General features: G+C 36.8%; 1 protein-coding gene across 1 annotated transcript in view; it reads right to left on the bottom strand.

The window, feature by feature from the left end:
* LOC130234898 (diacylglycerol kinase beta) overlaps nucleotides 1–25,662 on the bottom strand; it is a 174,646-nt gene that overhangs the window by 79,573 nt on the left and 69,411 nt on the right. Inside the window, exons 18-20 of the mRNA XM_056465230.1 lie at nucleotides 24,885–24,970; nucleotides 17,858–17,947; nucleotides 13,515–13,675 (exon numbers count right to left, since the gene is read on the bottom strand). Coding sequence (XP_056321205.1) covers nucleotides 13,515–13,675; nucleotides 17,858–17,947; nucleotides 24,885–24,970 — 337 coding nt within the window. The remainder of the gene's footprint in view (nucleotides 1–13,514; nucleotides 13,676–17,857; nucleotides 17,948–24,884; nucleotides 24,971–25,662) is intronic.

Below are 25,662 nucleotides of genomic sequence, written 5' to 3'. Positions count from 1 at the left end.
GTCATCGTGGTCTTCTACTTTCTTGTTGAAGTCCACTGACATACATGGTAAGCTAACTGGACAAACCGACAACAGCAGAAAAGCCGTCCATACGGCGGTAAGCGGTCAGCTGTTAATCGTGAAAAGGCACGCCATCATACCGCCCTGTAGCATTCATTTAAAAAATGAAATGCAGCCATACAGTACGTACTTCTGGCTACATAATTCATGATCTCCAGAAATGTATATAGGGCTATGTTTTTAGAATGAGCCTATGTTTAAAAACAGCAGCACAACTCACCCTAAAAAGGTGAAATTGGATTTTTGTGTAGGATCGCGAGTGAAGATGTTCACATATCGTGTCTTTTGTGCACGCAAGTTCGCTATTTCTAATGGAGGCGCATGGCTTGCAAGTGCATATTTGGAGAGTATATTGTGGGCGCTAGCATTTTCCAGGCACCCCAGTTGAAAACTGCAGGTCATGAGACAAGAACGGTGAATTATAAGAGAATTTAAAGTTATCAAGTCTTTTGAATATGTTGAGCTGCTGTGATCAACTCATTGTAGTGTATTTTAGTGAATATTAAATTACACAAAGAGCTGCATTATATTTAGCATTTTTATAGGTATATTTTATATGTTTTAAAAGTAACTTTAATGTAAAGTAATTTGTAATCTGATTATTTTTACATTAAGTAATTAGTAATGTAATCAGAATACAATATTCCAGTAGTAGTTAGTAATTTGTAATCCATTACTTCTGTAAAATAACTTACCCAACACTGGTTGTTACAGTCCAACTATTTATTTAACTACTTAGTAATATTAATTAATTGTAGGTAGTTACTATATGTTTGGGGTTAGAATGTGTGTTAGGTACATGTAATTATTCATAAGTCATTGTATTACTATAGTAACTACACTTTAAATTAATGTGTTAACAAGTAATCTTTTATGCACCTTAGATCAATATTGTAGTTATGTGAAGAGGGATGCTAACAAAAGGAGTGCGGCGATCCAAACGCAGGCTTATTTAACAGAATGGTCAGGTAAGCAACGGTCATCACAGGAGCAAACAGATGTATACAGGCAATCCAGAGTCATGGTCAATACACAGGCGAATGGTTAAAAGGCAGGCAGCATACAACGTAAACAAACAAACAAGGCGAGAGTCAAAAACATGGCAAAGCAAGGCAAGGGAAAGGAAACGTGTCATAATGTTCACAGTGACAGTATAACAAGACTCAGCCCTGATGTGTGTGTGTGTGTGTGTGTGCTGTATAAATTGTCCTTGTAACCAGTTCATGAGCAGCTCCCAGCCATGAGTGTGTGTAATCTACCAAATGAGGATCAGGTGCGTGTGAGCAGTGAATGACTGGAACTTGTAGTCCATATACCGGCGGATTTGTAGTCCTTTAGAGATCTGTATGTTTATGAGTGATTTGCAGCTGCTAGATCGCTGGTGGTCATAATGTATATCTCAATAAATGCTTCAGCAATGGGAATTTTATGCCTTATTCATGCATATAAATGAAAGTCCTTGATCAGTTTCAGAGTAAACTATGTATATTTATATGTTTCAAAGGGTTTAGCTGCCCAGATACAAAAGTCCTCAGGGATGCTATGCTATGATTCATCCCAAATGGTGTGATTTGGGAGAAAAGGGACATCATGTCCTCTACTGAGACGTATCCTGTCCCTATGGAATGAAACTGCAGGCTTAACTGTTCTTGGCTTCACTATCTCAACAGGCTAAAGGTTGTGTATCATCTCAAGAGATTGTATCATATACAGTTAGAAGGCTTCTGCATATGCACAGACAAAATTCAAGCCTAAATTCTGTCCAATAACAGATACCGTGCTCCTGGGACAATGTATCTGTCGATGAGGTGAAGAGGTGAAGGATATTAAGCGAGGTGATATTCAGGTCACCGTGACTAGTGCGTCCACTGCAGGTTATTGCAGCAGTGAGTCAGTGTCCATCTGTGCTCCTGTCAGCACGGCCGAGGCAGGTACATATGGGATGTATCGTGAGCACGTTCTTGTAAAAGTACGCAAAAAAGTGCAGGAGAATCATGTTTATGAACACATCTCTAAAGCGCATGAGCTGAATGGAGAGGTGGGCCCAGTTTTCCTTCTATCTTTAAGACTGGCCAGGTGTCACTCAGCACGGTCATTCATTATGGTGGTAACCTGGTCCGATTCTGGCAGCCCAACACTTCCTGTCACTGATACTTCCCCTGACCTTCAGTACGTGCCAGTACTATAGCCCTCCAAACACACAAATACACACACATGCACAAACATATGCAGGCTCTAAAATAAACACTCTTATCATATAGATAAGGTTGAATCATCAAACATATCTCTCAAACGGTTGTTTGTTTTGCTACCCGGTGAACCGGCGTGAGTTCTTCACAGCAATATTATAATACCATAAAATGGTCCCCTTTACATTTTCAATAGTAAGTAATAGTACTGTAAAAAGTGTGGGTAAACATCTAAAGTGTTGTACTGTAACTTATATTTAGACGTTTTTACATTCTCATTTGTCCACATATCAATTGAAAAATTATTCATGATTTTCTATAAACATATTTGGAGATTCATTATGCTGGTCAGAAGAAAGGAACAGTTGCATAAGCAAAACCGCGAAGAATTTATGATGCAGCAACTTTCCTTTGAATTATTGTTCGTTTGCAGCAGTTTCTTAATGACCTCTTGCACATGGTATGGAAATGTTGATTTATTCACAAAATATTTATGGATTATTCATTTTTTTTTTTGTAAATTTTGACTGATAACATAGTGTTAAAGGCACCTATTTTAACCCTCTTTCAAGAGTTAAGATGAGTCTTTTGTGTCTCCAGAATGTGTCTGTAAAATTTCAGCTCAAAACCCCTCACATTATTTACTATACCATTTAGAAGTTTGTTATTTTCAGCTCTGAGCATCTTGTGGCCTGTGCCGTTCATGCTTGTTCTCCCCACCCACCATTCTCATGTGCCTGCCAGAGTGTGCCTCAATCTCCACCTCGGCCTCATTAGATAAACAGCACAGTGACAGACATGAAGAAAGTAGATCTCATGTAATGTTTGTGAGAAATACAGTAAGAACTTTACCAATGATTACTGTGGAGTTAATTCAAGCCTTTCTGCAACGAGTCATACACAATGTTGTTAGAAAGTTCATGCATGCACACACACACATACACACACACACAGTGTGTATGGTGAGGGAATGAAGGAAAGCGCGTTCACACTTTACCGGAACTGGAACTACATTTGGTGATCGTGACCGTGTCGACGTCGATGCGATCAATCAAAAGATCTGAACCTAACTTGATTCATTTATTTGACTCTATTTCACTAAAGAATCCATAGTTTTAAACAAGGTGCACTTTTAGATTTAAACCTCAACTGAATGTTTTCATTCACTTACACAATGCATGGAAGCTCATTTTCAAAAACCCATAATAGGGGCTCTTTAAGTCTTCCATAATGTAATGTCAAGGTAATAAATCATACTGATTAAAATGTTTGGTCACACTTTATTTTGATGGTTTGCTTGTTGAATTTAAGTTACATTGCATCTACATGCCAACTAATTCTCATTAGATTATAAGTAGACTGTTAGGGTGTTATGATTAGTGTAAGTTGATATGTACTTGCAAAGTTTCTTATAGTCAGTTAAATTTCTGTTGAAGCAGTATCAGCACATATTAAGCAGACAGTCTAATACTCAAATGGACCATCAGTCCAACATAAGTGTTACCAAATGTACATAATAAATAAGAGTTCAAAAAAAAAAAACTCGTCTAAATTTACACCGCAGAATTCAGTCATCATAATTTAAAGAGGGTCTATTGAAAAAAAAGTGACTATTTAAAAAGACAGAGCGTCCTTAAAATAAGCATAAGCAGTGCTACTGTCCCAGGGCAGTATGAGTGTGTCATTGGAGATGAAGGTGTGTGTGAAACCACACCAGTGAGAACACGATGGCAGCGGGGCAGATTTCTAAACACCAGCACCACGGGGAGGGTGACAGACTGTTGTTGATGTCAAGAGATGTGCTTCGATTTCAACTCCCAGGCCTAGAGATGCACATGGAAATATGTCTTTAATAGCTGCTGACGAGGTGTGTTTGCTGTCCTTAATTCCTCCCGAGGATTCTTTCCAGGGTGAATTAGATCCCATAGCAGGATTGCAATGCCATACAAAGATGTCTCAGAAATCAGACTGACATCAATGCGAAGTACTGTTCTTTCCTATCAGATGGTTTGGGGTGAAAGGTCATGCAAAGAGGTTTATCCAAAAACTATAGAATACACAAGATGTGTCACTTGCATTGTTTTGAATAGGAAAAAGTGTAACGATCAATAGGGCGAATGGACCCTTTTCACAAGCCTGTTATGACGCATTTAACCAACCCAGGCTCATTCTGAAAACATCGTCCCGTGGACATTTTTGGAGACCGTGAATTATATAGCCGGGGGAACGTATGGCCGCATTTCATTTAAACGAATGCTACGGGCGTATAACGCCGTTCCTTTTCGCACTTACCGGCTGACAGCTTACCCCGTGTGGAGGGCTTTCCCGCTGCAACCAGTTTGTCCAGTTAGCTCGTCATGTACGTCGGCGGACTTGAGACGCAGAGTCCGTGGAAGAGCAGTTCCAGAAATCAGGTAAGACAAAAACAGAATCCACAAAAATCAAATAAACGAGTGAATAACAGGGTGAGAATGTGGTGAAATCCGAAAACATGGTAAAAATCAGACGAGGGCTTTTCTTTTTCTGGACGGCTTTTGTAAATCGTTGGTTGGGTTTTAGGGAAGTCAGTGGGTGGGCGGGTCAATCGATAAAATTGGTTGGGTTTAGGGAAGGAGGAGGGTGGGTCTGTCGATTGGTTGGCTGGCCAGTCAGTCATCCAGTCATTCAGCCAGTCAGACAGATGCTCGGTCGACAGCGGCCTTTAGTGGGTTTACGCGAGAACAGCGCGGGCACGAACGGCACTCGTGAGAAAAATCTGAGATACGAAAAAGCGCACGCAGCGGCCTCTCGTGGATTCGCAAAAAGCAAAACTGCATTTATACGTACCTCCCGGGACGTATTTCACGGTCTCCAGAAATGTCCACGGGACTACGTTTTCAGAATGAGCCTGGGTTGCATTTAACGGTCATCATAATCTTACATTCTTGAAAGTTTTTAATATTTAGATTTTTTTTTAAACATATGAGCATTTATATGCATTTATGAATGTATTATTTCATCTTTGCATTAAATTACCGAAAAATTAATTACTGCTTATGTGAAGTGTTTCTAATGCAGCATCTATGGGGCTGAGAGGTAAATTTGACATTATTCTCTCCTCTGTCTGCCGTCATCAGTCTCACACAATTTTTTTCTTTTTTCCGAAAGTCTTGATAACACCATCTTGGTCTTTTTCGTTTATTATTTCAGCAAATAGGATTGATAAAAAATAAATTGTTGTCCTCTCCGATTCACTGCACTCTAAGATTACCCAACCATGACACCTTCTGCCACTGAAAAACCAGGAATTGTGGAAAGGGTCTATAAAGCCCTGTGTTCTAATACAGGAACCAATCATCAATCGCTATAGAATGACAATTATCTGGGGGAGAAGCTTAGACCAGATGTGTCCTTTTACAACAGTTTATGTGGTCAGCAAACATACTGAAATCTCAGTAAATACTTGCTTCACAGACATAAGAAATATATCCAAATAAAGCTTCAAATATTTTTAAATCAACCCACTACGCTTAAAAAAACAAAAGTTTTTGGCTTTTGTAATTTGTATGAAATGAACACAAGGTACATTCCATCCTGACAAATGCACATCACATGAAAGTAGCAACTACTCAAACGCCCACAAACTTGTAAACAGTCACTTTCATTTCTGGAGGAGATTCGCCATCAAGACCAAGTTGTAAATTACTTCAGAAAAGCAGCGCGATCAGACGATCACTATCCAGAAGATGATAATGCGTAACATGGCAATAAATGAGGTTGGTGTTGTGATCTCGTTCCTTTCGAGTGCGTACATGCATTAGCTCGGGCAACCTAAAAAAATGCAGATTTTATTTGATTCGAATGTTTAGAAACGAAACTTATGAGATGGTTGTTAAATTTATTGGTGATTCCAAAGTATGTAATATAATCGTAAGCTTCCGAAACAGTTTTGGAGAATTTGATATTTGCCCATTCATAATGAATGCTCGAGCACACTGCCCAATAGGCGTTTCACAGATGGCCTAAATTACTTACGTTAAAGGGACTTTGGTTTATCATGCTTGGAGAAAGCTTTTCCATTCTGCTCAGTTATAACTGCCTGTCTTGTACAATGCCCTCCAGAAGCAACACTTTGGTTTAGGTTATAGTTCATGTTGTTATTAACTACTGGCGTATTACCTGCACATTATTAAGATATTAACTGTTCATTAGTAGCTTGATCTTGTAGTACGACCTTGCATCCATAATCCTACCCAAAAAAGAAATCCATCTTCTACCTTACTAACTATTAATAAATAGCTACAGTTGAAGTCAGAATTATTAGCCCCCCTTTCATTTTTTTTTCTTATTTAAATATTTCCATTGTTTATTTCCACAACAAATATTTCCACAAACCATTGTTATCCAATACCTTGCCTAATTACCCTAACCTGCCTAGTTAACCTAATGTACCTAGTTAAGCCTTTAAATGTCACTTTAAGCTGTATAGAAGTGTCTTGAAAATATCTAGTAAAATATTATTTACTGTCATCATGGCAAAGATAAAATAAATCAGATATTAGAGATGAGTTATTAAAACTATTATGTTTAGAAATGTGTTGAAAAATATCTTCTCTCCGTTAAACAGAAATTGGGCAAAAAAATAAACAGGGGGCTAATAATTCAGGGGGTTAATAATTCTGATTTCAACTGTAATTAGTAGATTGTTAAGCTAGTAGTGTTAGTTAATGGTTTGTAAATACCATGAATTGTGACCTAAAATGTTATAGTTTTTGTTATGTAAATTGTCTGAACTGTAAATGTATGGCATCCCACGAAAAAACACATCTTCCACTTATAGGCATACTGTAAATGAATATATTTGGGTTCCTGGCAAAAATTAATACATCTATAGTGCTTTTATCGATTCTATTCAGAGGTATTGTATTCAACCACTGCTTATGATTCAATGTATTCTGGATGGGTGAAACAAGTGTAAAAAAAAATTGAGAAGCACAGAAGTTGCACAATATGCTGCTATTTGTTTTTCTTCAGAAGGCAATGATTCATCAATATTCATTTTGCATCATCTTTGAGAGACCCAAACCCTTACATTACACATGAACAACTCAGAAATAAAAAAGTAAGAAAGGAAATCACATACATCTGGGCCGACTTGAGGGTGAGAATATTATGACAGAATTTTCACTACTGTGGAAGGAGTATCCCTTTAACATTCCTTTCCTGTTCACTTTCCAGTGAAATTTAGTTCTCTAACTGTCACAATTGATGAAATACATAACCCTGCTGGTAGCAGCCCAAAAACTACAAATGCCATGGCAACCTCTGTTGATAGTGACTGGAAAATGTCGAAGGCTGAAACAGCATTACTAATGATTACATCAGTGTATGAGTCACTGCACTGCTTTACTCAGGTGTCAGTGGCGCCCGATGCGGAGCCATCTGTCCTGTCCTCCTGGACTCCCAGCACCCTGTCCCTCCACTCCAGTGCCATGCCACACCACACTGCACTATAGGATCGTGATTTTACCTTACAATACTGCCTGCATCATCTGAACACTCCATCAAACTAAAACAACTCAGCATCAGTATAATGTATTAGGCTCGGCATGGCATTTAGGAATAATCGGTTATTAAATTAGCCACTTTATATACAATATTCTGTGGTTTACTTTTGATTTAACATTAACACTTAATTGTTCCATATTGCAATACAATACAATCATATGATAGCAATGCTCTCCTACATTTTTAGCTATTATTACTGCCCTTATTTCCGTTTTTGGTATAAGATTGCAGAAGGATGGTTTGACTAGGTATGTACACTTTTCACCATCATGCCGATAATTATTTAGTCATTCTGCAAAATTACAGTTCGAACAGCTGTAGTTAAATAAATAAATTAATAAATCCCATCCTCACAATATACAGATTTCATATGTGAAATATTTAAAGCATCACCAACTGGAACTACAGAGATAAAGAGAGTAATGTTTGGATATTTAGAGTGTAGGCTTAAACTCTTAAAAAAGCATCACATGAGCACATTTGAACATATATAACACATGTGGAATGCACACAAAATTAGTTGTTTTGGAACATATTTATGCATAAAAAACGTGTCCCATATTTTTTTCACAAGAAAATGTTAGAAAAACACTTGTTTTGTTTGTGTTTTACGTGTTTCATTTGTGTCCAAATTTCCAAACATTACTCTGCGTATCTCTGTAGTGTTCCATTTGTGTTCCACATGTTTCAAATGTGTTAGTACCATGTGAAGCACATGTGATATTCATGTTCTACATGTAATTTTAACATGTTAATATCATGGGGCTTTTCTGTAAGGGTACAGTACCTGACAAAAGTCTTGTTGTCTACCCAGGTTTTGGTATCAGATGTGGATTATATGAAAGACAAAGGCCTCTAGATTACGCTTATTTTACCAAAATAAAATATGATCATGCCTTGCTTTTTAATTATTTAATTAGGACAGTAAGGTCTGACTTTGCTTAGACAAAAGTCTTCTGACTTAACAGAAATAATGTACAATATAGAATATAAAGTCATGGTGCAGTGGAAAAATAAATAATATTGTGTATGACTCCCATGAGCTTGGAGGACTGCATCCCTACATCTCTGCAATGACTCAAATAACTTATTAATAAAGTCATCTGGAATGGCAAAGAAAGCATTCTTGTAGGACTCCCAGAGTTCATCAAGATTCTTTGGATTTATTTTCAAATGCCTCCTCTTTCATCTTACCCCAGGCATGCTCAATAATGTTCATGTCTGGTGACTGGGCTGGCCAATCCTGGAGCACCTTGACCTTCGTTGCTTTCAGGTACTTTGATGTGGAGGCTGAAGTATGAGAAGGGGCGCTATCCTGCTGAAGACTTTGCCCTCTCCTGTGGTTTGAAATGTAATGGGCAGCACAAACGTCTTGATACCTCAGGCTGTTGATGTTGCCATCCACTCTGCAGATCTTTCACACACCCCCTTACTGAATGTAAACCCAAACCATGATTTTTCCTTGACTGATTTCTGTGAGAATCTTGGGTCCATGCAAGTTCCAATAGGTCTTCTGCAGTATTTGCGATGATTGGGATGCAGATCAACATATGATTCATATGAAAAATCTATCTTCTGCCACAGGTAGTGTCAGGTAGTGTAAATTTCGATTTATGCATTTGGCAGATGCACTAATCCAAAGTAATTTACGTTGCATTAAAAACTATATATTTGTTTAGTTACATTCCTTGGGATTCAATCAAACTGAATACAAATTGAATACAAATTGAACATCAGGTAGGTTCTACAGGGACTATACAGTGACTATGGGACAGATATTTCTAGAAGTTTATATTTATAAAATTAAAGTCAATTCTTTAAATATTTTCATGTCCCAAAGATGTACAAGTCTAAAAGCTTTGGAATGTGAAATAAATAAATAAATAAATATACACAATAAATAATCACAAAATGACCATTTAAGTGTAAACTATTACCTTGACCCTTGACAGTTCTACTAAAAAGAAAACATCTACTTCATGAGCCTGTTTTTTTCTTCTTCATTTTTTTTATTACTGTCTTGTGAGAACTAACCTCGGTGCCAAGCCATGCAAAGACCCACATGGCACAGTCAGTCCACCCACATCACAAGACTCAGGGTTCACAGTATAGGCCATTGTCCATTCATAGTCAGCACTCCTTCATGTTACCCAGCCTCTTCAATCCAATACAGTATGTATCATCAGACAGCCTGACCAAAACAATCTGCTGTGTCTCTTTGCAGTGCATCTGCATTTTAATTGGCACACGCTTTGAAGGTGCATGCCATTTTAAAGCATATTATTTTATTATTTTATATTTTTATTATTTTATTGTTTTATTTAAACACACTTTAAATGACATACAGATGAAGTCAGAATTATTAGCAATCCCCCCCCCCTTTTTTTTTTTTTTTTTTTCCTTTTTTAAATATTTCCCAAATGATGTTTAACAGAGCAAGGAAATTTTCACAGTATGTCTGATAATATTTTTTCTTCTGGAGAAAGTCTTATTTGTTTTATTTCAGCTAGAACAAAAGCAGTTTTTCATTTTTTATGGACCATTTTAAGGTCAAAATTATTAGCCCCTTTAAGCTATTTTTTTCCCCGACTGTCTGCATAACAAACCATCGTCATACAATAACTTCCCTAATTAACCTAACCTGCCTAGTTAACTTATTAACCTACTTAAGCCTTTAAATGTCACTTATATAAATATCTATGAAAATATTATTTACTGTCATCATGGCAAAGGTAAAATAAATCACTTATTAGAAATGAGTTTTATGTTTAGAAATATGTTGAAAAAATCTTCTCTCCGTTAAACAGAAATTGGGGGAAAAAATAATCAGGGGCTAATAATTCTGACTTCAACTGTATAGTTTATATTCTTTAATTTTTTCTGGAGATTAAATATCATTAGCACTCTTCAATTACAATTTCCCGAGGCTTCTACAACAATAATTCTTATGCAGTCCATATCATTGGCTGATAACACACATACAATATGAGAGACAGTGGGACTCTTAAGCCTGGTTACATAACAGCCACGAAGTGTACTTGTTTTCATGCCACCTTGTGTAAAGCTTATGCCTCCTGCCACTCTTCACACCCATTTCAACCAGGTCAGGTGGTCTGTTTCAGGTCGCGCCACTATTTCTGGCCATTCTAAATGTGGCCTGACTACTTGGCACATTTCAGTGAGATATAACAGAACTCATCCAGCACACCTGGGATTTGGCGGATCATAATAGAATATTGGACATTTTTCAGAAATGAAAGCAGACTTACTATTTATAGCAGCAGTTTCTAAAAACAGAACAGAAATTAATCATTAGCTAAACAAGATGAGGAAGACAGGCTTGTGGAGATTGTGCCAGAGAAACAGTAGAGATTCATCCGTTCATAACCTTATCGCCATTTATAGGTGCCATGAATTTTACATTCCTCTAATGTACAATTGTGGAAAATTCCTAATCTATTTGTAAGTAAATAACTTCTTATAATAATAGAAATTTGGCAAAAACATTTGTTATATAATCCCCACAAGTTGGTTTATATAAAGTAAAAAAGATTGTGTAAGCACTTTGTGAAAGAAAAACTGAATCGACATTTAACTGTTCTTACAATAAACGCTTGATTACAGCAACACTTGGGATGTAACATTTGAAAAGAAGAGGGTTGCTAAGCAACTGTGAGTGAGAAGGAGAATTCAGTGCAATAATAGACGAGTCACAGGCATGAAACTGTTTCAGACGCAGCAAATCACATCAGCAAAGTTTCAACATGTTGCTGTTTCTCAGATGATGCTGATTAATTTCAGTGCAACATGAGAAAACAATAGAAGCTTCTTTCAGCCAAGGAACATTTTGTATTTGTTTTTCTCTCAGAGATGCCAGTAATTATCTTCCTATAAACCCTCAATTGTGATATTGAGAAATATAGTTGTAATTCTGAGGGAAATCATTAAAATTATCATCCAAACAGAAAATTTGGAGAAAAAAATGTAAATTACGAGAAATAAGGGAACATTTTGAGAAAGCCTATAAACTCACGATTGTGAGAAATAAAGTTCATGGCAGAATTCAGTTTTCTTTTGTTTAAAAAAAAAGTCAGTAATATAAAAAATAAAGTCAGAATTGTGAGATAAAAAGTTGCAATAATCCTTTTAAGCTATTTTAATTATACAGCACAAGCTAACTTCTACAGAAAACAAAGATTAACAAATTACATTTAGCCAGATATAGGGATGTAACATTTTACCTGACTTACGATTTAATACAACTCGCAATACTAATCTCACGATTCACGATTTAGTCATGACTTTTTAACAAAATAATTTGAAACAAACTTAAGGTGAAGAGCCCTTTAATCTTTTTCTTAAATGCTGCACATTTTTGCAAAACAGTATATTAACTAAATTGCTATTTTAAAAACAAATTCCGAAAAAAAAAAAAAACTAAAAAAGACTCATTAATATAAACAAACTAAAACTGTGACTGTGCCCGGATTTGACATTTTTAAAAAGAAATATCAGCATATCTCTGTTTTCTGGCATAAGCTGAGGTCTTTGCATATTTATAATGTCCCCTGCTGATGAAAACTCTTTCACCGGGGTCTGAGTGGAGAGGTAAGCTTTTTCTAAAGCAGAGAGCAGTGTGTACAGAGATGGTCAACAGGCCCTATGCTCTAGGGGACTGGCCACTGGCATAAAATACTGATTATAAAATGACTAATTATATAGTAGGATAGAGACAGGAGTTGAACATGATTATGAAGGTGAATAATTAATATTGTATAATTAATTAGGGATGTTTCTCAGAGATGGTTTGTGGCTGGAAGGGCATCCGCTGCATAAAACATATACTGGATAAGTTGGCGGTTCATTCCGCTGTGGCGACCCTGGATTAATAAAGGGACTAAGCCGAAAAGAAAATGAATTAATTAATTAATTAGTATAAGTATCAGTGTAATACACTTAAGAAGAGATGATCTTGAACATTTTTAAATATTCAATCATAATAAGCATATTATTAAAATATGCATAAACTCATTTGAAAAGGAGAGGGTAAAATGAATCTAATACCTGCTTCTGTAACAGAACAACTTTCTCTTTCAGTCTGAAAAACATCTTCACACTTTCGTTATAAAAAACACTGATGCTGATGCTCGTCTGAGCAAGCGGAGCTGCAAATCATTCGGTCCGTGTGGTTCGGCTTATTAATAGTTTTTTTTTGCGTATAGATGTCTGTGACTAGTTTTTCACTGTGCTGATGGTTTATGTGCATCATATTCGTTGTTCTGTAGTGTACGTAAACGTCTTTTTTTTGCACACAGTTTGTGTTTGTCTGGCGCACTTCACCGCTGTCCTTTTATTCTGCCACCCCACCTCTTGCTCGCCGCTGATATGCAGGTAAAGCGTGTTTGCGTTTGTAAACACAGCGCCCCCTCTGTTCAAAAAATATATATTTCAATTCAGTCAACATTTCTACCGGTTTGAATTGTCACATATTTAAATCAATTTTCAACCAACTCATGCTGAATCGTTACATCCCTAGCGACATACATACATACTTATTCATTTTTACAGCCAATAGGAAGTTAGAGATTCTGATAAACATGTGCAGAAAGACAACAGAGGATTTGTGTGATTTAATATTTACATGTTTGTTATAAACACATGCTCAGGTGTCTCTTTGAGCTGTAAGCATTAGTGAAAAAAAGTGTATAAAGATCTTACCACTCCAATGGAGAAATAGTTGTTGACTATGCTGTATGGCACAGGGTCGCCCTTCTCTTCCTTATCATCAGGGACAATGTCAATGTTCCAGCGGTCAAGAAGAACCTCAGTGCTGTGCTCGATATCCCTGAGGAACTTGACCAGACTTCCTCCTTCATAACCTGTCAATCACAACACAGACTTGGTGTTAACGTTACATACACGACATAAAGACTATAAGACAAATATATTTTCTACTGTTTCAGCCACACACATAAAGAAATGCACAAAAGTTGGTTAGTGTCTTTGAACAAGAGTGTGCAAGTGTCCGTGCACAAAAATAAAAATGTAGCTTTTGCTTGAGCATTTCAATATGCAAATATTATTATTATAAACACAAACCGCCTACAAGGAAGACACTGTAATAAGTGATATTGATGAAAAAATGCTATTTAGTTGGGTTTGTATACACCAGGGGTCTCACACTGAAATTAGCGGGGGGCTAATTAACTCATAGGAGGACCGTTTTAACATTCAAGCACATGAAAAAAGTGGAACCCTGACATAACCCTTACAAAAAATAACTGCAGTAAATTAAAGATTGTTTAAAATATTTTAATAATACAGTTTTGGGGGTTATTAAAAATCATTCCAGCATGAAGTTGTAAACAGGGCCACAGTGGTTTTCAGTTTACAACCTGATGCAAACATTTCCAATTAATTTCTCCCCCAAACTCTATTTCATCACCAATGGGCTAAACACTGTGACCTAGGAGGATTTTGTCTATGACTGGCAACCTTTCCAAATAACTGCATTTTTTCCTAATGGTAATGTGCAGGACACAGAAGCTACTTCTTTCATCACCATCTCTTAACAAGGACCGCATGTTGTGCGTCAAGTGGGGATACTGACTCTTGCCTGGCAACCCAAGGAGCAAAATATGACATGTGATGACAACCAGGTGCTCGCTGTGCTTTTCTGGACCAGATATGCAGACAGTTCCAGCTGTACGTTACATGAATATACACTCACATGTTGCCTCTTCTCTGTCTACAGGTGAAACATTTGTTTTAAAGTCAATCTACTTACATGGAGAGAGAAAAAAAAGCCTACCATCAAAATCAAATTAAAAAAGCATTCAGGCTAAACCTTACCCGCTCAAACAAACCACACACATGCTCACACAGGAAACACCAATTAATTCGGCAGCCTCAACAAGACCATCCACACCTGTCTTACAAGCAGACGCAGGCTCACTGATGCATATCAGTCTATCATAACTTACTGAAAAAAGCCACATATCTAATCAAGAATGCATATATGTAATCACACAAGAATGAAACAGTGCAGGCCTCTTGCTGCTCAAGTGATTGGCATGACTATATATGCACTAAGTATATAGCTCTTTTATATCTTGTAAGGAATGGCTGTAACTGATTTTTTTTTCAAACCAGCTGTTAACAGTGTTGTTATCCTTTACCAAAAGTAATATTATTAAAATAGTTTTCAGTAACTGAATTAAAGCTGAAATAAAATGAAATGCAAATATATCAACATTTAGAAACAAATAACTAAAGTTGCAGAAATGAATCTAAAATCTAAAACTAAATAGTAATGGAATAGAAATCTTAAAAACACAAAATATATTTACAAAAATACATATAAATATGAAAGCTAATTGAATATATGAAACAGCACTGCCACTAAAATTATAGCTTATCTTAAAATAATAATCCTTTAATTATTAAATATCATTTATTCAACCTCATGATCCAAATTTTCTCTAAAAAATTTTTTTTTTCAATTATTTTCAATTATTTTCAGTTGTTGAGTGGTGTGATGAAAACTTTTTGAAAATAAATACAAAAGAAAAAAAACAAAGGAAATAATCTTTGATCCTAAGTGTGTTGTTGAGCAATTACCAGTGTTTGTACATAATCAAGAAATCACTCAGGTACAGTCATATATGTATTTGGGAATTTACATAGACCGGTCTAACATGGGACACTCACGTAAACTGGATCTGTGAAAAGCTTCACTAAAGACTGGATTTTCTATGAAGGTTACGGTTCTATGGTGTTGATAAGAAAATCATGTACTTATTTTATCAGACCGTATTTGAGGGTTTAAATGTGAGATCTACAGTCTCCTAGCTCTCATTAACCGTTATCCACTTCTTTCTTCTGTTGATCACAAAAGAAGATATTTTGAAGAAAGTTGAAAAGGTGTAACCATTGACATCCATAGTAGAAAAAAAACAACTACTGGGGAAGTCAATGCTTGCCGACTTTCTTCATAACATCTCATTCTGTCTTCAACAAATGAAATAAGCTAATAAAGGATTGAAACAAATAAAAGGGTGAGTAAATAACGACAGAATTTTCATATTTGGGTGAACTATCCCTTTAACCCTTTGTGCGCCATGGGGACATTTTCATTCACACTAGGGTAATTTTGACTTAACTTGGCCACAACGTTCTCTGTGTTTCAGCAAATGGAACGATTTTTGATGGAAAATCTTATTTTTTACATATATTTTGGGAAAATGCTTTGAAATTTTTCACTAATTCAACAAAACACTCTGGGCAAATTACTACACTTGTGTTGTGTTGGTGACTATTTTTTGCCCCACTGACTTCTATTATAACGACATTTTTTGATTGCAAAGCCATGACAGTATATAATAATGTATTCTTGATTGTTGCTGGTTTTCCGTGTTGGTAACAGGTACAATTATTAATTTTTACTGTTGATCATCAGTTGCAGTGCAAAAAAAAAGCTTAGCTTCTGGATTAAAATTATATGGTTATATGGAGTATAATGTATGTGTGTATGGAACATAGTAAACATAGTAACAGAAATAACAACATAGTAACATAATAAGTGTCATGATCACCAGCGATCGATTCCTGGAAGATTGCTGGTGAACTACAAACTCATCCATAAACTAACATAAATTATCCGGACTATATATATATATATATATACACCCTACACACATCAGTCTGGAGTGAGTCTTTGTCATGTTTGGGGGGTCTCAGCATGGCAAAGACAAGAGAGGTAGGATCCAAATGCAGCTTAATAATAATTTATTAATTAACAATCCAAAATCATAGTCAAAGCATAAGGTCATAAACAATGCATCGATACAAAAGTACAAACAAAACAAACAACAACCTTAGACTAAGGAAAAACACAGTGACAGGAAATATACGTGATGGGTATTCACGTATATTTTGTACACTCCAGACTGAAGTGTGTAGGGTATATATATATTTATAGTCCGGATAATCAATAATAATGAGAGTCAACTGTACATGTGTGTGTGAATAGTGACTGGTGTGTGTAACGGCATGCAGGGATTTGTGGTTTATGGATGAATTTGTAGTTCACCAGCGATCTACCAAGAAGTGATCGCTGGTGATTATGACAAATAAGTGTTTTTTCGCACGCACACTATAATTTGCTGCTTTACTCCATAGAACTCCAGGCCTATCTAAAGGGTTAATGCTGCCAAATGATGATCAACAGTAAAAACGAAAAGTTTTACCTCTTTCCAACAGGGAAAACAACCAAAAATCAAAACTGCGTGATTAATTGGTGTCATTGCTTTGCAATCAAAAAATGTCGTTATAATAGAAGTCAATGGGGCAAAAACAGCCCCCAACATAATGAAAAGGTAGTCAATTTGAACAGTACACAAGGGTTAAAGAACTGTTTTCTTTTTTAGCGCAGCAAACCTTTTTTTAACTATAAAGTACCTTCTGTAGAATGGGAAGTTTCCACGTTAAATGTTGTTAATGGAACCACTGAGAAGCTATCTATTTAAGTGTTGTCAAAACTGGCCTGAATGATTCATTTCTTACTCTTCTTCATCTGTTCATTTGACAAATACACTGGTTTCCATTTGTAAACATAACACAGACTGCTTTTACAATGCTTTTACATGATTCAAATGTTCTTCTTTTGTGCTGATGACAAATGAAGTCAGGGTTTACATTTTCTTGTGAACGAATGGCAAGTATTTGTCATTTTCATTTGGCGTGAACACATAATCACAATCCTGGTTTCGAGTGTGGTCTCAGCAAATCCTGCTGCCTCATTCATGTGACTAGAGCTAACTATGATGAAGTTTGATTATTACAGTCTGACCTTCTGTACAGGGCTACGTGCACAAATGTTTAAAAGAAAGCAGTCTCAAAGTCCTTTTGAAGGGTTTACACAGTATTGTATTCAGATTCAAAGAAATGAAAGGCTAATCTCAACATGAGTGGTCCTGCAAAGGAAAGCCCTTTAAGTTTGATTTCAAAGGCCTTCAGTAATTCCCTACAGCTGCCGATGGACAGTCTTATTTTATCCTCACCTCCACCCCAGCGCAGACAGCGGGCCAGATCATTCCCCGTCCCCAGTGGCAGGATCGCAACCGGTGGATGACGAGCAAAACTGGCCTTATCTGTGGAGAAAAAAAGAGAGCTATTAAAGCTGCTGTGTCATTTTCATGTTTTAATGTTTTTGTTGTGCAGAGTTCCTTAAAGTGTAAACACTTGGACTCAAAACATTGACATACAGTGACAACATCACAGCAACTTTGTTTCTACAGTACGTTTGGGGTGGGGAGATTTGTTTGGCCTAATAATGAAAGATGAGGGAGAAAACCTGTTTGAAAACATCTGGTTTGAATTTGGTTGCAGTTTAAGGGTCAACAGGGGCATCACTGGTGTTACTGTAAATTAAAGTAGATATTTAAAGTGTACACTTTTATAATTATGTTTAATGGATTTTCAAGGATGTACACCGCTGTTAAAAGTGATTTTGTTAAGATTTTTTCAAGTTTTAAGTCTCACAAAGGCTACGTTTACTTTATCAAAGTACACTAACACTGTAATATTGTAACAACATTGTCATCCACTTGTGTTTTGTATTTTAATACATTTAGTGTAACCGCTCTGCTGAATTTCAGTGTCCTATGAGCATTCAGAAATTATTCTAATATGCTAATTTGATGCTCATGAAATATTTCTTATTATTAATATCCACGCAGAGTTGCCATGACATTTTTATTCAGGATGAAAAGATAAAGTTCATGGTGAAAATCAAGTCCAAATGAACAGAATTTAAAAAATTTAATAGATTTGCATAATACATTTATTACAAAAATACATTTAATATAAATTACATGAAAATGTAAATTGAAAATATAAATTCTGTAACAATTTAATTACATCTGATGTCATGATACTCAATGCATTCCTGCTTCATAAAAATATTAAAAACAACAAAATGATTGATCCCAAACTTTTTGTTTTTATCCAATGCAATACGATGACTGTACATTATTACTATGGAACTATATGTATGCCACGTTTAAAACACAACACTCCTTGTCATATACAGTAAGATCATTTTTGTTTTGTTTTGTAGAAAAACAATGAGATAAGACCCCATGTACTGTACTTACAACAATTTAGGATTTTTGTTTTATCTTTTATTCTTTGTTGAGAGGTAAACAAATTTAAATAACCAGTCAGTAGTGTACTAAAAGTGAAAGCAGCACTATAAATTTGAAAATATGATATACAATCACCCGCCACATTTTTAGGTACACCTGTCCAACTGCTCTTTAACGCAGACATGGTCAAGATGATCTGCTGTAGTTCAAACCGAGCATCAGAATAACAAGAAAGGTGATTTAAGTGACTTTGAATGTGGCATGGTTTTTGGTGCCAGACAGGCTGGGCTGAGTATTTCAGAATCTGCTGATCTACAGTTGCAACCTTGAGGCAGATGGGCTACAGCAGCAAAAGACCACACCGGGTGCTGCTCCTGTCAGCTACGAATAAGAAACTGAGGCTACAATTGGCACAGGCTCACAAAAATTGGACAATAGAAGATTGGAAAAACATTGTCTGGCCTGACGAGTCTTGATTTCTGCTGTGGTAGGGTCAGAATTTGGCATCAACAACATGAAAGCATGGATCAATCTTGCCTTGTATCAACGGTTCAGGCTGGTGGTTGTGGAGTAATGGTGTGGGGGACATTTTCTTGGGTCCATTAGTACCAACTGAGCATCGTGTTAACACCACAGCCTACCTAAGTATTGTTGCTGACTATGTAAATTCCTTTATGATCAACTGTGTGATGTTATCATGTCAATATGGACCAACATCTTTGAGGAATATTTCCAGTACCTTGTTGAATCTGTGCCATGAAGCATTAAGGCAGTTCTGAAGGCAAAAGTACTAGTCAGGTGTTCCAAAATAATCATACAAATCAACTGACAGCAGTGAAAAATTGATGATCAATAAACAATGATGGACCAATAAAAGCTTGGAGGGTTTTAGCAGAATATTTCTGGAAAGTTTATTTTGGCAAGCAGTTTGAATGCAGTTTGAACACAGTCTGTTCTTCCATTTGACTTGCAAACTTTAGGCAGATAACATTGGCTTGTGTGGTCTTCACGCATCAGTGTGAATCATTCCTTTGTAACATTAATTCACAATAAATTTGTTTGTTTCTCTCTCTGAAGCAAACAGCAGTGTGTGCTACAGTATCGGCTGAGCAGAGCCAACATGATGAACTGTAACTTTCTGTCCTCACGCTGACAGTCCCTGTGTGGCTCATTGCTGTGTGCACAGGGACTGCGGGGACGTTGTTTTCAGTGCTGGTCCGTATGGCGTGATGCACTGCCTAACCGCAGGGGCTCTCTGAGTAATCGGCATCAGCAGACATTTTTTTATACCAGTCAAAAACTTGTGTGGGTGAACAACAAGAAAGTACTGATCGCAGAGCAGCTCTCATTCAAAAGCTGCTCCTAAATCTTCAATTTAGGACCGTCAGGAGGACAAACTCCCACATGTGTCCCTGTCCTCCTCAATTTGCCAGGCTAAAGAGTCTCTGAAGGAATAAAGAGCACATCCCTTCTGTTCTGAGGTTAGGTTTCAGTACGATCGGCCAATTGCAATTTTGAGCCAAAGGTTTGGAAACAAAGCTGATTCTAAATTAGCTTTTAACAGTGATATCTGCCACCACCCACACAGGTTCCTCTCCAGCGCTCGTCCATTAACATCAATACGGCTGTCAGGAAGGGGAAAGACAGGCCATTATATCTCCAGTGTTAGCCTGCATTCACTCGTATGAGTCAGTGCGCTTCCTAGAAACAATGATTTGTGAACAATTTATCTGATGGTTAAACGTCATGATTATATGTGCCTTAAATAAGAGCCAACCTCATGTCAAGGACCATGTGGAAGGACGTCCTTATGTTCACGTGTTTGCAGATTCATTGACTGACATGCGGTATTGATCTAGGATGTGATGCAAACAGCAGCCAGTATAGAATGCAGTCAAGTCATATATACAGTGCATACTATATATAAACTTGAATGCAAATGGTGGTCTGTTTAAATAATGACTCCAGCTTTTCATACTTAAAGAAGTATGAATGGATTTGCTTTCTTGTTCTCTTACTAATTCAGTTCAAACCAGTTCAAAGATGATTCAGTATAGATCATTAACAGTGTCAGTTAAGCCAAATATGTCATTTATGTAACAACTGTGATTCAGCTATAAATCAGCTCTACATAAATCATTATATCATCATTTAGCTCAATACAATTATCATACAATAGTGTTAGTGTTATTAATAAGATTAACATCTTATTATAAAATTAATATTAAAAGACTAAATATTAGTGCCTTTATAAACCTTCCTTTGACAAGAATAAAATGGCTACAGTTAGAAAATACTTAATAAACAGAGACAAATTAGTGTGTACACAGTGATTTTTGTTGCAGACTTAATTGCATTAGCATTAGCAGGAGTTTTTCTGCTAGGAGTACACTTAAGGGGACAGTTCATGCAAAACTGAACATTCTGTCATCATTTTTTCATTTCCAAAACTGTTTGACTTCTGATGAACTTTTCTGATGAACACAAAAGAAAATATTTTGCAGAAATCTAGAAACTGATAACCATTGACATCTATTTGATTTGATTTTCCTACTATGGATGTCAAAGGTTACCGGCTTACAACGTTCAAAATACTGTCTCATCTTTTGTGTTCAACAGCATAAAGAACCTCATTGAGATTTGGACCCACTTCAAGGTGAGTAAATAGTGTGCAAATGTTCATTTAGGGTTGAACTATTCCTTTAATGGGAAGGGAGTGTTTAAAAGAATAATGCTTGCACTAATTTGCCTTGTTTAAAAAAGATAAACTATATAAATCTTTCTTAGGTCAGGTCAAAGAAAGATTTAAACATTAGCTGAAGAAACATTAGCCAGCTAGCTCTCTGTAGCTCTCACATGGTCACCCACTGACGCAAAGAGGGTTTTGCCTGGTTAGTCCCTAGACATCTTTAAAGGGCACCTGTTTTACCCCTTTTGCAATTTGTAAGATAAACCTTTGGTCTCTCCAGAAAGTGTCTGTAAAGTTTCAGCTCAAAATATACATCAGTAAATTTATTATAGCCTACAGAATCTGCCCATTTGGGTGTCTGAATACATTGCATCTGTTTTTGTAGCCTGTGGCTTTAAATCCAAATGAGTAGCTTCTCCCCGCCCACGTGCGTGTCTGCTTCTCATTACATCAGATAAACAGCAGCCAGTGACAGAGACAGAGACTTGGATGAAGCTGAAATACAGCTCGTTAGACAAAAATATCGAGTAAGTATATTTGATGTATTTGTGGTGGAGTTTATTCTCAAACAAATCTCTCAAACAAATGTTGTTTTCAGCACAAATGCACACTAGGCTTGGGCGGATACCGTCAAACCCTATTTTACCTTGGTATACGGTATTACCGTGTATAATAAAAAAAATTATGATGTAAGGCGCAGACAGCGTCACCAAACTGTTGGCTTGTGCCTAAACCATTCAGAAACGGAATACCGTATTTTCGACCTTAGGTTCGCGGTCACCTGTTTGTCTTGTTCGTATTAGAGATCTGCGCGGGACGCTCTCTCTCATTCACACACATACATACACACACACACACACACACATAGACAGCACCAAGCCAGTAACGCACAGCATCACGCTCTTTCTCTCATTCACACACATAAACACACACACATAGACAGCAACAAACAAGCGACACACAGCATCACGCTCTCTCTCATTCACACACATACACACACACACACACACACATGGACAGCACCAAGCCAGCGATGCACAGCATCACGCTCTCTCTCTCATTTACACACATACACACACACACATAGACAGCACTAAACAAGCGACACACAGCATCATGCTCTCTCTCATTCACACACACACACACACACACACACACACACACACACACACACACACACACACACACACACACACACACACACACACACACACACACACACACACACACACACACACACACAAAAACAGCAACCACACGGATGTGCACATACTCGCTCGTTTGGGAGCAATATTGTTAGACCGCCCACTCCCGTTCAAATTACACCAGAGTTACTGACCACTCCTGTGCTTTATTCGGAAATTTATTCCCGCACCGCAAGAAATCTGGTCAGGTCCCGCAGCTCCTCCAGTACAGCAGCGGGAATGCAGACCTCTAGTTCGTATTAACCACGTCTCCCTTCTTGTTTGGTCAAAACCCAAAATACTGCCAAACTGCAGAAATTGGGTTCTTTTTCGAGACCAGGTCACTTGGTGCGCGACTCGTCATCTTACCTCACCTTTCTCTCTCCTCCACACTGTACCGTGATGACAATCACACATATGCATTTTTAGGCATTAAATAAATAATATTTAATACTTGTCTCCTATATAAGTGCATAGTTTTTTATGATGGTATAACGGTATTGAAACTGACACCGTTGCTATTTTTAGATCTCGCGGTATTCCATATTACCATATTACTGCTCAAGCCTAATGCACACACATATTAGCGTTTACTGACACCATGCGGCCATTATGCTGTGATTATAGTGGTTAAGAATTATATAGTGATTTTACAGACTTTATTACAAACATGGTCTGTTTTAAAAACATTTTAAACTTTTAAAACTTATTTAAAAAATCACAGAGAGTTAAAACAAATATTTTAATCCCAGTTTATTTGCAAAAAAATGTTCTGTGGACATGTGTATGTATGTTATTATAGAAACATGGCACCTGTCAATCAATTCGGTGGGTGGGGAAAACTGCACTCCTAGGTCACGTTGTAGTGGGCCTCAAAATCACTGGGATTTGTTTTCTATTTTAACGTCAGTACTAGGGCTGTGTGATTAATCGAAATCGAATCGCAATTTTAAATGTTGCTATTAGCTAATTGCAAGGAGCTGCTATATGAAATATAAATTATTTCACTTCCCCCACCCAGAGCAAACGCGTGACTGCCATCTGTGTGTGACAGTCTTACTAGGCAATTGAGTGAGCACACTTTTGTTCTGCGCAATCAGAATTGCGCAACCAAACTATGCGGAATGCCCACAATAAAAAAAACAAGTAAACAGGAAAGCGTAATCGAGTGGGATGATGGCATCTGCCGCTTCAAAAGCATTAATAGACTAATTAATATCGAAGAAAAACAGCACGTCAGTAATATGGGAATATTTTGGTTTCACAGACACCGAACAAAAAAAGGTCATTTGTAAGAGCTGTCTCAGAATTGTTGCCACAGCACGAGGAAATACAACAATCAGCATTTAAAAAAGCACCACAGGCGGCTATATGAGGAGCGTCTTGCTAAAAATCAACTAAAAGTATTGCCAGTGACACTCAATCTAGTAGCAAACAACAGCAAAGCACAATTTATTGCTAATATCACTTAAGTTCCCTTTTTTAACTAACATTTACTGCATTTTAGCAGTAAGAAGCTACAATACAGATTATTGAGCTGAAGCTTGACTACAAATGATCACAAATCAAATTGAAATTGCAATATCTCTCAAAAAAAAAAAAAAAAAATCGCAATTAGATAATTTCCCTAAATCACACAGCCCTAGCACCTATGATGAAAATCAACTTTGTAAGCTGTTTGGATAGAACTGTCTGTATGTATAGTGTGCCCACAGTCATATTGGAGTGATATAAACCCAACAAGTGTCTTTTTTTTAAATGTAGTGAGGTGCCCTTTAAAATAATATCTGTCCTTACAAAAACATCATCAAATATAAATTATGAATGATGAAAGGGATATTAGTAAACCAGAAATCACTTTACTTTATGCACAGAGCAGCTATAATGTAGCTGCATTTACATAAAGTCTAATAACTCATTTGTAATCCCCATATGAGCCTGCTGTTGCTGTTTGTGCAGTTTATGGATGTACCGTGTAACTGCTACATTAGTCTGATGGTCTATTAAGTCCATGTACCACTGTTAATTATTACATCTCAGGAAAGCACTGATGCTTATGTGTACTCACCAATACAGTCCAAAATCCACCCCACTGATCCATCGCCTCCACAGGCCAGCACACGGAAATCAGGCACATCTCGAAAAAAGTTGAGCCTGGGAGATATGGAAACAATGGGATGGTGAATTTACTTTCATGCGTGTGGATGAAAGATTTTGTTGGTCCTATAATTAAAGTGATCCTGTGGTGTGAAAAGCAGTAAAGCACTACCCAATAATCAACAGAACTGACAGTATTCTCCAGTGGCAGTGTACAGTTTGTTCTGAAGGACGTCACGTAGCATTTGTTTTTTTCATTCACTGTCATGGGAACAAATCGCTGGAACTGAAAAGGCTCCTGAAGGCTCAATAAACAAGAAGTTTTTTTTTTTAATTTGCTACTGTATTTTTCACCCACTTTTGACTGTGTCCTTACATAAACCCTTTGTTTTTCCACCTTTTGTTTATGTGCTGGCTTTCCACAAAACACTCATTTTTAACTTATTTAAAACTATTATTTTTACTGAGATCAGTTTAAACTTATGGACTGCTTTATAATTGTCAGTATCTTTGGACTTATAGTTATGAGTTTTAGTAACTCTTAACTTGGATTTTATTATGTAAATTACTGATGAGATTTCTTCCTAATTTAAAATCATAAAAATGGTGCCTTTTCCAGCAATTTTACATGCTTAATATCAAACAAAAACATATGTTATAAAATATACAATATCACAAAAAAGGAGTCATGTTTATACTTAAAACTCTAACACAATACCAATGTTTTAACATCAGAAGACACAAAGTCA

Source organism: Danio aesculapii, chromosome 9 (assembly GCF_903798145.1).
Source record: "Danio aesculapii chromosome 9, fDanAes4.1, whole genome shotgun sequence".
NCBI classification, from domain to species: domain Eukaryota; kingdom Metazoa; phylum Chordata; class Actinopteri; order Cypriniformes; family Danionidae; genus Danio; species Danio aesculapii.
This window is presented reverse-complemented; position numbering and strand designations above follow the sequence as displayed.